The sequence below is a fragment of the Agrilus planipennis genome, unplaced genomic scaffold (assembly GCF_000699045.2).
Source record: "Agrilus planipennis isolate EAB-ADULT unplaced genomic scaffold, Apla_2.0 scaffold174, whole genome shotgun sequence".
Classification (NCBI taxonomy): Eukaryota; Metazoa; Arthropoda; class Insecta; order Coleoptera; family Buprestidae; genus Agrilus; species Agrilus planipennis.
In genome coordinates, this window is record NW_020438963.1 from 591,113 (window position 1) to 606,650 (window position 15,538).

The 15,538-nt window shown below is 33.3% G+C and overlaps 1 protein-coding gene across 1 annotated transcript in view; it reads right to left on the reverse strand.

Annotated features, from left to right (window-relative positions):
• Positions 1 to 15,538, reverse strand: part of LOC108739211 (interleukin-1 receptor accessory protein-like 1) — a gene marked incomplete in the record, with an annotated part of 74,742 nt that overhangs the window by 36,067 nt on the left and 23,137 nt on the right. The window contains 1 exon segment of the mRNA XM_018473004.2: positions 2,631 to 2,812. Coding sequence (XP_018328506.1) covers positions 2,631 to 2,812 — 182 coding nt within the window.

Consider the following 15,538-nt stretch of genomic DNA (forward strand, 5'->3'; position numbering starts at 1 on the left):
TGATTCTCAAGAAATCATATCCGGCTATAGTGACCCAAATGATTAATAATAACATTTTCGCTCATTTTTCTGACCCTTCTTATGTATATTAATATTACAATTCATCGTTCTTTTTCTTTTTCTGTTAATAAATATATACAATTTGTAGCTTTTCTCTCTATTAAACTAAATAACTAAGCAAATATTTTCTAAGACTATGCTTTGTATGACGCCCGCTTAGTATGACGTGTTTGTCATTTCCCTTCGATGTCATTATAAGCGGATTCCACTGTAGTTGAAGATGAAATTAAAAAGTACCTAACTACAGTTACAATATTTTGACAACGGGAAAAAGTTGACGAATTGAAAGTAAATCATAATATGAGTTGAACAACCAGAAAAAGGTCATATCACAAAAGGAACATTCATTACCAAGTGAGGCAAAAAATGCCAATCATTGAATAAAGTATTGAGTTGAATATGAAATTTAAATCATCGCTTGCACGAAATAGGAGAACGTAGTTTTCTACATTATTTATAAGTAAAGATGCATTAAATGGATAGTTACTCTGTATAAAAAGAAGAAAAATAATTGAATTGATGATTGTATGCTACATCCAACATAATACAGTCTTAAATAAGTCGGTATGATTTTTCATTTTTGTGTAGCTCGTTTGATAATACAGAAGAAATCCGTTCATATATCGGACTGCTTTTTATATTAAGGCAAATCATCCTGCGTCAGCCAACGTTTAAAAACTTACCTTGAAATAGACTTCTTATCTTCAAAGGTGAAAGCTGTCAAGGGAACAATTCGTTTGCAACAGTTCTCAGCTACCACCCTATAGTGAAAACATAATACCCAAGAGATTGTGGCCCTACAAATCTCATCTGAATTTCAAGGATTTTTGTTAACAATAGTCACCTCTTATACCTGACGAATACCAAGAGGTGGACTTCAAAGTGTCACGCGCTCATTATAGAACAACGGTCAAGTTCAATGCTCGTAAATCTCTTTCACTGACAACAATAAAATGGATGATAAATTTTGGCTTATGCTTTCATCCATTATTACTGTTATTATTTTCATTATACGTTTCCAGATAAACGTTGCAATATTATTGTTATCACACTACCTGGGCGACCGAAAACATTAATCCTATTTGCTATTATTCCAGCAATATTATAAATCAATTTTGTTAATGACTTATTACATTAACAGTATTATTCTATATGCATTGAAAGGCCAACATTATTATTATACTACCGCTCATCAATAAATTATAAAGAACATTTCGTTTTCCAGAAAATATAAATACTTAAATGTATGTGTATGTCAATAGTGTGTAACGTGTACCCATTTAAATTTTTTTCCAATATTAACATAATAANAACTTTAGTTGGTTAAATGGAACTTTCATGACGTGAAATCTTTATAATTGGAATATTTATTTGTTCTCCTGACATATTGTTATACATCAATTTTAAACTCTACAAATCGACTTTCTCCATATCTCTCTAACTAAAGATCCAAGTAAAGATTTTACTTAATAAATTGTCTGTTATCCGAATTTCTATAAAAGTTCTTCGGAGCATAAGTCGCAGCAATGATCAACGATTCCAGTTTTTTGTTTGTTATGGTTTTGCATTTAGAGCAACAATCAGTAACAAAACTGAATCAATTCTAGACTACGACCATCAATACCGAATATCGAGCACTATTCAAAATGTGGTAAACATGCAAAAAAACACATCAAACTTTAGTTGGTTAAATGGAACTTTCATGACGTGAAATCTTTATAATTGGAATATTTATTTGTTCTCCTGACATATTGTTATACATCAATTTTAAACTCTACAAATCGACTTTCTCCATATCTCTCTAACTAAAGATCCAAGTAAAGATTTTACTTAATAAATTGTCTGTTATCCGAATTTCTATAAAAGTTCTTCGGAGCATAAGTCGCAGCAATGATCAACGATTCCAGTTTTTTGTTTGTTATGGTTTTGCATTTAGAGCAACAATCAGTAACAAAACTGAATCAATTCTAGACTACGACCATCAATACCGAATATCGAGCACTATTCAAAATGTGGTAAACATGCAAAAAAACACATCAAACTTTAGTTGGTTAAATGGAACTTTCATGACGTGAAATCTTTATAATTGGAATATTTATTTGTTCTCCTGACATATTGTTATACATCAATTTTAAACTCTACAAATCGACTTTCTCCATATCTCTCTAACTAAAGATCCAAGTAAAGATTTTACTTAATAAATTGTCTGTTATCCGAATTTCTATAAAAGTTCTTCGGAGCATAAGTCGCAGCAATGATCAACGATTCCAGTTTTTTGTTTGTTATGGTTTTGCATTTAGAGCAACAATCAGTAACAAAACTGAATCAATTCTAGACTACGACCATCAATACCGAATATCGAGCACTATTCAAAATGTGGTAAACATGCAAAAAAACACATCAAACTTTAGTTGGTTAAATGGAACTTTCATGACGTGAAATCTTTATAATTGGAATATTTATTTGTTCTCCTGACATATTGTTATACATCAATTTTAAACTCTACAAATCGACTTTCTCCATATCTCTCTAACTAAAGATCCAAGACTTATACACTACAATTTACTCACCAAAAACCTGCAGTTGAATAGTATGAACGTGGACCACAGAATCGTTTCTTAGTAAGCAAGTGTAATTTCCAGCGTCATCTGGAGTGACACTTTGGGTGTAAACTGTTTGATTGGCGTTTTCGGGGTAGATTATAAGCTGACTGGCTGTTCCCGGCCAGGGATACGGCCTTCCATCTTTGAACCTAGAACAAAAGACAAAATTCAATAAATACAGAAGTGGGGATGTGCAGGTTACCCGGTTTGAATGTAAATTAGAAATTAAAATTGTATTGGGATAGATCGTTCATTCTAATTTGTATTATTATTGATTACTATATTGAATTATTTGTTATTTCAGTACCTATACGTAAATAAAATTATAAATTAAATAAATCAATATTAAGAATCTCAACTTTTCACAAAACCTTTGGAAAAAATCTAAAATGCGATATTCAAAAGGTGTCATCTTTAGAAGAATTTTGGAGTTTTCCATTCAATTATGTTTCACAGTACTCCAATTTCCTTGTAAATATACGTAGGAGGAAACAGATTTGATTCAGAAAAAAAACCAACAGAGAATTAACAATATAACAAAAAATACAGCAATGTATCAGTATTGGTTTGTTACTTAAACTCCTTTTTGAACCAACCAACTTATTGCATAAAGTAACAAGTCCTAAACCTTTAAAGCTATGGAAAAATTAACAAATCTCTATTCTATGGAACCCTAATTAAATATCACTCCAAAACTGAAATTCTACACGATGAGAAATATATAAAATATATACATGAATAGCTAAAATAGGANTCAATTTTAAACTCTACAAATTGACTTTCTCCATATCTCTCTAACTAAAGATCCAAGTAAAGATTTTACTTAATAAATTGTCTGTTATCCGAATTTCTATAAAAGTTCTTCGGAGCATAAGTCGCAGCAATGATCAACGATTCCAGTTTTTTGTTTGTTATGATCAACGATTCCAGTTTTTTGTTTGTTATGGTTTTGCATTTAGAGCAACAATCAGTAACAAAACTGAATCAATTCTAGACTACGACCATGGATATATCCCATTAAAAGCATCACAAAAGTGAAAGTAATTTCATATAAAATTTGGTTACGGACATTTTATTGCGTGGTTTTTACTACACCGGCTTCTTTATCCAAAGACATTTTTTAGAATACATCCAATACTTTATCAATTCTTATTTCTTATTTAGAAATTGAACACCTACATACGCCCCAGATACACTAAGAGTTTTGTTTCTCTTTTTTCTTTTATACATTACAGAAAATATCCATCAAAAATCCTTTTATATAAAATTGATACGTTTCAAGTATTTTTGCTAGAACAGGTGGTTACCATAGTATTCGTTTCATTCGTAGAAAAAAAGGTCATAAAGTCGTAAAAACACATTGACGCCTATATGACTACCCACAGCAGGCTTTTCTCGTGGAATTGACAACATATCTACTATCTATTATACACACAACATTCGTTTGCTAAAACCAAAACGTTAGTTTGTTCCTGTCGGCAAGAATGCACCGCATCTATCAGGTGGACTTGTTCTGTTTGTTCCGTTCTGATTTGTCACACATACAGACGCATATGCCATGATCAGGCTGTTCTGTAGGTACAGTTGACTCAAACATACGAGAAATAAAGAAGAAAAAAGTAACAGAACTAGGAGTTCCACATCTCGATTGGGTCGTTATCCTTTGCGTTCGGTCCGGCAAATATTTAACGAATCGTTTTCACACAACCCTCCGACGAAAGGCAAACGAAAACGTTAAATTATGAATTGTTTAAACGGCCACCAATGCAAACATGTACGTGATCTACGAAGGAGGATTGACAAACATCTAACGTTCGGACGACCAGCTTTTTTTCTTGTAAGTAACATAAAAACAATCGAAATTAAAAACAAATATTTAAATAGGTAACAAATATAGGTACGCAACTCGTATCAGAATGGTTATTAAAAAAACACTGAAACATGGAACATATGCCTTAAAATATTTCGTTCTGTGTAACTACATACATGGGTGTGTTATAACATTGAATAAAACAGTAAATAAGATAAACATTACTAGGAAGATCGGTCACGTACGTGATGTGACCAACTTTAACTTTATATTATGGAATTTAAACAGCCATAACTTCACGAACAATACATAATCGAACCACAATTTATTAAGCAGGGAGCAATCAGATCGTGAAAAGGCAACCTAGGAAGACAGTGACGTTGTACCTACCATTGTATCCAGTATGCAGTATGGTGATCAGAAATTGCATAAGTGTTTCAAATCCGATTCCTCTATATCTCTAATTCTAGATTCGAGTGAAGATTTTACCTTATGAATTGTGTCTGTAATCCGAATTTCTATAAATGTTCTTCGGAACAATAATCCGTAGAGATGGTCAGCGATACCAATTTTTCATTTGTTATTGTTTTAGAAATTTAAAAAAAGATTGAAAGGTGTATGTTTTGAGAGCAGCGCTGTACGGGTGCGAAACATAGACAGTGGGCGCGGCGGAAAAAAAAGGTTAGAAGCGTTCGAAATGTGGTGTTACAGGCGAATGATGAAGATACCGTGGATAGAGAAGGTTAGAAATGAGTAGGAGAACAGAAGACCTTATGGAAGCCAATAATAAATAGGCGAGATAGGTTGGTAGGACACCTTCTCAGGCATGAAGGTCTAGTCAGAGACATATTAGAGGCAGAAACAGGAGTTAGGAGAAGTAGAGATAGACCTAGATTAGATTACTGTTAGAAAATAGTTAAGGATGTGCGTTGTCCTAGTTTTAGGGAAATACGAAGATTAACTCAGGATAGAAAAGAGGTGCGTGTGTCCAACCACTCTTAGTACTGACGACCTTCTGATGATGGTGATTTTGCATTTATAGTCACAATCAGCAATAATATTGAATCAATTCTAGACTACGAGCATCAATACCGAATATCGAGCACTATTCAAAATGTGGTAAACATGCAAAAAAACACATCAAACTTTACTTGGTAAATGGAACTTTCATGACGTGAAATCTTTTATAATTGGAATATTTATTTGTTCTCCTGACATATTGTTATACATCAATTTTAAACTCTACAAATTGACTTTCTCCATATCTCTCTAACTAAAGATCCAAGTAAAGATTTTACTTAATAAATTGTCTGTTATCCGAATTTCTATAAAAGTTCTTCGGAGCATAAGTCGCAGCAATGATCAACGATTCCAGTTTTTTGTTTGTTATGGTTTTGCATTTAGAGCAACAATCAGTAACAAAACTGAATCAATTCTAGACTACGACCATCAATACCGAATATCGAGCACTATTCAAAATGTGGTAAACATGCAAAAAAACACATCAAACTTTACTTGGTAAATGGAACTTTCATGACGTGAAATCTTTTATAATTGGAATATTTATTTGTTCTCCTGACATATTGTTATACATCAATTTTAAACTCTACAAATCGACTTTCTCCATATCTCTCTAACTAAAGATCCAAGTAAAGATTTTACTTAATAAATTGTCTGTTATCCGAATTTCTATAAAAGTTCTTCGGAGCATAAGTCGCAGCAATGATCAACGATTCCAGTTTTTTGTTTGTTATGGTTTTGCATTTAGAGCAACAATCAGTAACAAAACTGAATCAATTCTAGACTACGACCATCAATACCGAATATCGAGCACTATTCAAAATGTGGTAAACATGCAAAAAAACACATCAAACTTTACTTGGTAAATGGAACTTTCATGACGTGAAATCTTTTATAATTGGAATATTTATTTGTTCTCCTGACATATTGTTATACATCNAATTAGTTTTTAATATGAAATATTCTCAATTTTTACCCACTACACACTTCCTCAAATTAATGAGGAAAAATTTGTTGCTGTTGACACACCCCCGCCGAGAATCGAACGCGGGCTCTTTGGCTTTACGCGCCAATGCTTTGACCACTAAGCTACGAGAGATGACAACAGCAACAACGACAAACCGTACTATTAGTCACAGATGTAGATGACTAATGTAACTATGTACTGAATATAAATATATATACAATGTAGAAATCTTCCCGAAGTGAATTAGTTTTTAATATGAAATATTCTCAATTTTTACCCACTACACACTTCCTCAAATTAATGAGGAAAAATTTGTTGCTGTTGACACACCCCCGCCGAGAATCGAACGCGGGCTCTTTGGCTTTACGCGCCAATGCTTTGACCACTAAGCTACGAGAGATGACAACAGCAACAACGACAAACCGTACTATTAGTCACAGATGTAGATGACTAATGTAACTATGTACTGAATATAAATATATATACAATGTAGAAATCTTCCCGAAGTGAATTAGTTTTTAATATGAAATATTCTCAATTTTTACCCACTACACACTTCCTCAAATTAATGAGGAAAAATTTGTTGCTGTTGACACACCCCCGCCGAGAATCGAACGCGGGCTCTTTGGCTTTACGCGCCAATGCTTTGACCACTAAGCTACGAGAGATGACAACAGCAACAACGACAAACCGTACTATTAGTCACAGATGTAGATGACTAATGTAACTATGTACTGAATATAAATATATATACAATGTAGAAATCTTCCCGAAGTGAATTAGTTTTTAATATGAAATATTCTCAATTTTTACCCACTACACACTTCCTCAAATTAATGAGGAAAAATTTGTTGCTGTTGACACACCCCCGCCGAGAATCGAACGCGGGCTCTTTGGCTTTACGCGCCAATGCTTTGACCACTAAGCTACGAGAGATGACAACAGCAACAACGACAAACCGTACTATTAGTCACAGATGTAGATGACTAATGTAACTATGTACTGAATATAAATATATATACAATGTAGAAATCTTCCCGAAGTGAATTAGTTTTTAATATGAAATATTCTCAATTTTTACCCACTACACACTTCCTCAAATTAATGAGGAAAAATTTGTTGCTGTTGACACACCCCCGCCGAGAATCGAACGCGGGCTCTTTGGCTTTACGCGCCAATGCTTTGACCACTAAGCTACGAGAGATGACAACAGCAACAACGACAAACCGTACTATTAGTCACAGATGTAGATGACTAATGTAACTATGTACTGAATATAAATATATATACAATGTAGAAATCTTCCCGAAGTGAATTAGTTTTTAATATGAAATATTCTCAATTTTTACCCACTACACACTTCCTCAAATTAATGAGGAAAAATTTGTTGCTGTTGACACACCCCCGCCGAGAATCGAACGCGGGCTCTTTGGCTTTACGCGCCAATGCTTTGACCACTAAGCTACGAGAGATGACAACAGCAACAACGACAAACCGTACTATTAGTCACAGATGTAGATGACTAATGTAACTATGTACTGAATATAAATATATATACAATGTAGAAATCTTCCCGAAGTGAATTAGTTTTTAATATGAAATATTCTCAATTTTTACCCACTACACACTTCCTCAAATTAATGAGGAAAAATTTGTTGCTGTTGACACACCCCCGCCGAGAATCGAACGCGGGCTCTTTGGCTTTACGCGCCAATGCTTTGACCACTAAGCTACGAGAGATGACAACAGCAACAACGACAAACCGTACTATTAGTCACAGATGTAGATGACTAATGTAACTATGTACTGAATATAAATATATATACAATGTAGAAATCTTCCCGAAGTGAATTAGTTTTTAATATGAAATATTCTCAATTTTTACCCACTACACACTTCCTCAAATTAATGAGGAAAAATTTGTTGCTGTTGACACACCCCCGCCGAGAATCGAACGCGGGCTCTTTGGCTTTACGCGCCAATGCTTTGACCACTAAGCTACGAGAGATGACAACAGCAACAACGACAAACCGTACTATTAGTCACAGATGTAGATGACTAATGTAACTATGTACTGAATATAAATATATATACAATGTAGAAATCTTCCCGAAGTGAATTAGTTTTTAATATGAAATATTCTCAATTTTTACCCACTACACACTTCCTCAAATTAATGAGGAAAAATTTGTTGCTGTTGACACACCCCCGCCGAGAATCGAACGCGGGCTCTTTGGCTTTACGCGCCAATGCTTTGACCACTAAGCTACGAGAGATGACAACAGCAACAACGACAAACCGTACTATTAGTCACAGATGTAGATGACTAATGTAACTATGTACTGAATATAAATATATATACAATGTAGAAATCTTCCCGAAGTGAATTAGTTTTTAATATGAAATATTCTCAATTTTTACCCACTACACACTTCCTCAAATTAATGAGGAAAAATTTGTTGCTGTTGACACACCCCCGCCGAGAATCGAACGCGGGCTCTTTGGCTTTACGCGCCAATGCTTTGACCACTAAGCTACGAGAGATGACAACAGCAACAACGACAAACCGTACTATTAGTCACAGATGTAGATGACTAATGTAACTATGTACTGAATATAAATATATATACAATGTAGAAATCTTCCCGAAGTGAATTAGTTTTTAATATGAAATATTCTCAATTTTTACCCACTACACACTTCCTCAAATTAATGAGGAAAAATTTGTTGCTGTTGACACACCCCCGCCGAGAATCGAACGCGGGCTCTTTGGCTTTACGCGCCAATGCTTTGACCACTAAGCTACGAGAGATGACAACAGCAACAACGACAAACCGTACTATTAGTCACAGATGTAGATGACTAATGTAACTATGTACTGAATATAAATATATATACAATGTAGAAATCTTCCCGAAGTGAATTAGTTTTTAATATGAAATATTCTCAATTTTTACCCACTACACACTTCCTCAAATTAATGAGGAAAAATTTGTTGCTGTTGACACACCCCCGCCGAGAATCGAACGCGGGCTCTTTGGCTTTACGCGCCAATGCTTTGACCACTAAGCTACGAGAGATGACAACAGCAACAACGACAAACCGTACTATTAGTCACAGATGTAGATGACTAATGTAACTATGTACTGAATATAAATATATATACAATGTAGAAATCTTCCCGAAGTGAATTAGTTTTTAATATGAAATATTCTCAATTTTTACCCACTACACACTTCCTCAAATTAATGAGGAAAAATTTGTTGCTGTTGACACACCCCCGCCGAGAATCGAACGCGGGCTCTTTGGCTTTACGCGCCAATGCTTTGACCACTAAGCTACGAGAGATGACAACAGCAACAACGACAAACCGTACTATTAGTCACAGATGTAGATGACTAATGTAACTATGTACTGAATATAAATATATATACAATGTAGAAATCTTCCCGAAGTGAATTAGTTTTTAATATGAAATATTCTCAATTTTTACCCACTACACACTTCCTCAAATTAATGAGGAAAAATTTGTTGCTGTTGACACACCCCCGCCGAGAATCGAACGCGGGCTCTTTGGCTTTACGCGCCAATGCTTTGACCACTAAGCTACGAGAGATGACAACAGCAACAACGACAAACCGTACTATTAGTCACAGATGTAGATGACTAATGTAACTATGTACTGAATATAAATATATATACAATGTAGAAATCTTCCCGAAGTGAATTAGTTTTTAATATGAAATATTCTCAATTTTTACCCACTACACACTTCCTCAAATTAATGAGGAAAAATTTGTTGCTGTTGACACACCCCCGCCGAGAATCGAACGCGGGCTCTTTGGCTTTACGCGCCAATGCTTTGACCACTAAGCTACGAGAGATGACAACAGCAACAACGACAAACCGTACTATTAGTCACAGATGTAGATGACTAATGTAACTATGTACTGAATATAAATATATATACAATGTAGAAATCTTCCCGAAGTGAATTAGTTTTTAATATGAAATATTCTCAATTTTTACCCACTACACATTACCTCAAATTAATGAGGAAAAATTGTTGCTGTTGTCACACCCCCGCCGGGAATCGAACCCGGGCTCTTTGGCTTTACGAGCCAATGTTAATTTGAGGTAATGTGTAGTGGGTAAAAATTGAGAATATTTCATAGTAAAAATTATTTTTAAAAAATTGCACAATTTTTACTAAAGGGAAGCAGTATAGATATATTATACATCTCATTTATTAATACTCGTAGAGAAGAAACTAAATAAAAATGATTTGTACGTAATTCAAAATAACAATTAATAGTCGGTTTTTAGGTTGTTAATTTCACCTAAACCGAATAACAGTAGATACCAAATACCATTATGTTTTTATTTGCGTTTAATTATGTACACGTTATATGGTAATTATTATCGTAATTGTATTACATTAACTTTGAATGTATCGAAAATTTAAACACCGCCAACAACTTATTAATTTATTATAGCTTAGCGATTTTGAAATTTCCCAATACTCAACTACATAATTATAAATCTGATTCCAACAAAAATTCTAAATTTATATACGTGAATTAAATGTGTAAAAACAATTAATGCCAGACATGTAAATGACTTTTTGACGCGCGTAGGCAAATACCAAATGCATGCATTTAACCTGCTTTCAATGTATTTAATAAAAAATGCATACATATTTAGTAAGAAAAAAAACACAGAATCTGCAAAACCCAATTAAAAATCCTGTTAATTTAAAAAACATTGCATCAAGTCACTTCTATGCTCGCGAACGGTTAATTTAGAAATTCGAAAAAGGTTGTTAAAGGTGTATGTTTGGAGCACGGCATTGTACGGGTGCGAAACACGGACAGTGGGCGCGGCGGAAAGGAAAAGGTTAGAAGCGTTCGAAATGTGGTGTTATAGGCGGATGATGAGGATTTCGTGGGTAGAAAATTAGGATTAGATAACTGTTCGCAAATAGTAAAGGATGTGGATTGTTCTAGTTTTAGGGAAATGCGAAGTTTAGGATAGGAAAGAGTGGAGGTACCTGTCCAACCAGTCTTAGGACTGACGACCTTATGATGATGATGATGATGCATCAATACAATATAGATGCCTAAAATGAACATAATTGAAGTCAACAAATTACACTAATAACTATTGGACAACAAAAATTATAGCAGTAGAATGCATTTCAACAATAAATAATAATTAGTTATATTACAATAAGAATTGTAAGGCGTCAATATAAACAATAAATAAATGATGTAAAACCAAGGAAGAATTAGAATTTATATAAACGAATCTTTCCCTATTAGTATACGTCAATTTTACTGCAAGCTGTTTTACTCTGAACAGTTTCTTTGGGCTATTAATAAAATAATAAAAAATAAGGATGTTTGCTAGATATTGAGACACTCTGAATAAGATGTACATAGAACGTACTGGGCAATTATCATTAAAAACAAAATTCTGTTCTAGAAAACGTTGCACATATTCATGCAGTTGTACATTTCCTTTAGACTGAAGTAACCAATTGAAAAACCCGCAATTTGTCACGCAATGCCACTTGTTCGTATGCATATGATTCCTGGAAATGTCCAGCGGATCGCTTAATTTTCCAGCGTTGCGATGTAGGTAATTGTAAGAAGACATGTACAACAATGAAAATTACGAACAATTTTAATTATTTTTATTACTCCTAAGGTACCTTACATATGTCGTTTCATCCAAGCGGAAATTGAAACTGAACACGAACGGATTTCCTGTCATGTACCCAGTATGAGGTGAATGATTTCGTGGAAGAAGTACAAAGTAAAAAACGGCATTAATCATGACAATACCAATGCATTTTTTTTAGTTACAGATGGTCAATGACATTGTGAAATATGGAGGAGAAAGAACTATTGTAGTTACACTATCAACTACCATATTTAAATTCACTCAGTATTTTTCTTCCTTAAAATATTTTTTTGGTGGTGTCCCTTTGCAAACGAATAAAGTGTTAAGGATGTTTGGGAGGTATTTCAAAATGCTACGAGACAAATAAAAATTTGAAAGAACGTTCCTCATTCAATTCTAAAACTCCTGTAAAAATTACAAATCGATTCACTAAACCGTTAAAAAGTTATTGAAATTTTAAAAAATTGTAATTTTACACGTCATTTTATGGAGATTCGTTAACCGAACAGATTAAATTTATTTTTATTAACAGAAAAAAAGCTACCAGAAATTTCAAACTTTTATAATAAGTAACTTGAACTCTGGAGAATCACTTTAGCGTAAGGTTATTCAAATTCACTAAATGGTTATTGAGGAAAAAATGAAAAATTAGCTGAAAATCTCGTTTTTACTTGATAATATAATGATAATATTTATAATTGTCTGAAATAAATGCAATTTTAAAGTTTTAATTATTATTTAAACATATTAAAAAGTTTTACGCTCATTATTAATAGAGATTGAAACTAAATATTTTTTTGTTTCGAAGTTGAAATCAAGGCATATTCACTGCCAAAAGTCAGTTAAAAATTTTCCATATTATTCGTTATTTCTTATTTTATTCAAAGTTTTTGGTCAAATTCCAAATTTTCTTTCAAACCGTATACTTTTTTTTAGTATAGATAGTATTTATTTACCTCATGATATGCTGCAAAACTTCATTAATCACGAATTTCTAACTTTAGAAGACTCTTGTCTCCGATTATACCCCCAAACATCCTTAAGGTAACGAAATTACAATTAAAATGATTACGACCAACGGGAGTGTACAACTTCTCAAAAATCCCACTCAATCCTTTTAACTATCAGTATAAAGTACCAAGATACTTTCCATAAAACGAATTCGAGTATACTTAAAATGTGTAAGTTTTTGAATAATGAAACTAACACGAAATCGTTATATTATCCTGTGTCTGAAGCCCGATAGCTATATGCATATGTATAGCTCACAGTAGCATCAGAAATAGTGCGAAAAATTTAAAATCTAGGTAGCAATAAAGAAATCTAGATATTTAAATCTACACATTCAGATTTTCATGTTTACACATACGTAATATGTATGAGAGATATCGTTTTTCCGTTTGTGTTATTGTTCATGTCCAAACAAGTAACCGATCCCGAAAATAAGACGCCGGCGTTAGGGTGTTTGACATTTCAAGGTGTTACCGTATAATCTGGGAGTGTGCGACGACATACAAAGCTAACGAAAAGCTGTAAAAAGGAAGCGGTATCGACTAAAGGACAGGAAGGTACAAAGATTCTCGGAAGGACGGCAGCCAGCAAGTCAATATGTATAGTGGTAGCTCCCTCAACGATGATGAAAGAAGATTTATAAATATATATACCTAAGCTATTTTACCACAGCTTTGATGATTAAATCATTTGGTATAGCCACTCTCTATAATATTACAATGTAAATCTAATGTTTAGGTACAAGGTGAAATCACATTTTAAAATTAATTTTAAGGATAAGGCTAAATTCTACTCATATATTGGTGATATTATTTATTGGTCTTTAAGTAAAACTGAAAGATTAATTTAAATCATTCAGTATGAGTTGAATTTAATAAAATTTAATTCTTGAGGTACACCTTTCATTTCATTAACTAGATACAATATGCTTTTATCCTTTTGAAGTCTAATCAGAGACATATTGGAGGCAGAAACAGGAGTTAAGTGGAGTAGAGGAAGACCTAGATTAAACTACTACTCGCAAATAGTTAAGGATGTGGGTTGTTTTAGAAGTAGACTTTATTCCTGTACTGGTATTTTGATAAAAATGAGATCATCACTTCACTCTCGAGTAGAGGAATGCTAAAACTTAATAAAAGTCATTGTCAAACAACAGACTCCAGGAATTTTATACCTCCAGTCCGTCCTTAAGTTCTGTGGTTGTTGCCGCCGTGCAATAAAAAGAAAACCGAAAACAAGCGCGGGAACGGTGGTGAATACTGTCTCAGTGGTACGGTTTTTAAGGTGCATATTCCTGCCATTTATCTTCGGTTAACATCTAAACTTGTGAGAACTTGTTTCGAAAAACCGAAGGCCACACAGCCACGTCAAGCGCGTTGTAGACATCGGAAGTCCCGATCTCTACATTCATTCACAAAACCTGTCGGTTTCTAATTGAGAAATTTGTTACCGATATGTTAACGCAACTGGTTTGGTCATGTAGGTAGGTAGAGGTTGGTAGGTATAAAAACAAGAGAACTTAACTACCAATTTAAAAATTTATTTAATTTATTCAACCGTTTCTGTAGAAGATTTGTTGTTTCATAAATGAAAAATTAATGAATGAAATATCATTTTTTAAGACTATTCATCCCCATTCGAGGATAATGGGAAAAATTAATTCACCGTTACTCTATTGTAGTCATCGTTGCAATTGCCTAAAATCTCAAACCTAATAGGTTTAATAGTTTTCGAGTAAAATTATTGTGGCATTCACACATCCGAGCACCGTTTTAATCAATAAATACTAAATAGAGCCAATATAAAAAAAAATTAACGACAAAATTGACAAAAGTCAGTTTAAATAATTATTAACGAGAATCAATTAAATAAATGTTAGCAACAAATAAAACTTTCGTTTACACTTGTTAACAACACAATAATTGCTATAAGCATTTTTACAAAAGAAGCCTACTCTTTACTTAGCAGTTAATATCCCATTGTTCATTTGAAAGTTTATTACAAGTGCTTCCCGAAAGCCGTTAATATACCAGTATGCATACGGACACATACTACCTATAAAGTAGTATTGTTCAAAAATTTATCTAGACAAGCGAATCGGTTTACACTTATATTGTAATTGCAGTAAAATATCACAAAGGGATAGCACAAAGGTGTTTTGAGTGAATGGAAAGAGTAAAAAATTAATTGTGGATACTTTAAAACGAGAAGTACGCAAAGACTTTTAGAATATGTAATAGAAAACGCAATAAAAGAAAACTTGAAATATACGAATTATGTTATCAGCAAAAATAAATACCGAAGACAGATTAGAAGGTTGTACATATGGCAGATTTGGTATTGATGATCTTTTGAATGGAATTATTTATATTAAACTTCTTT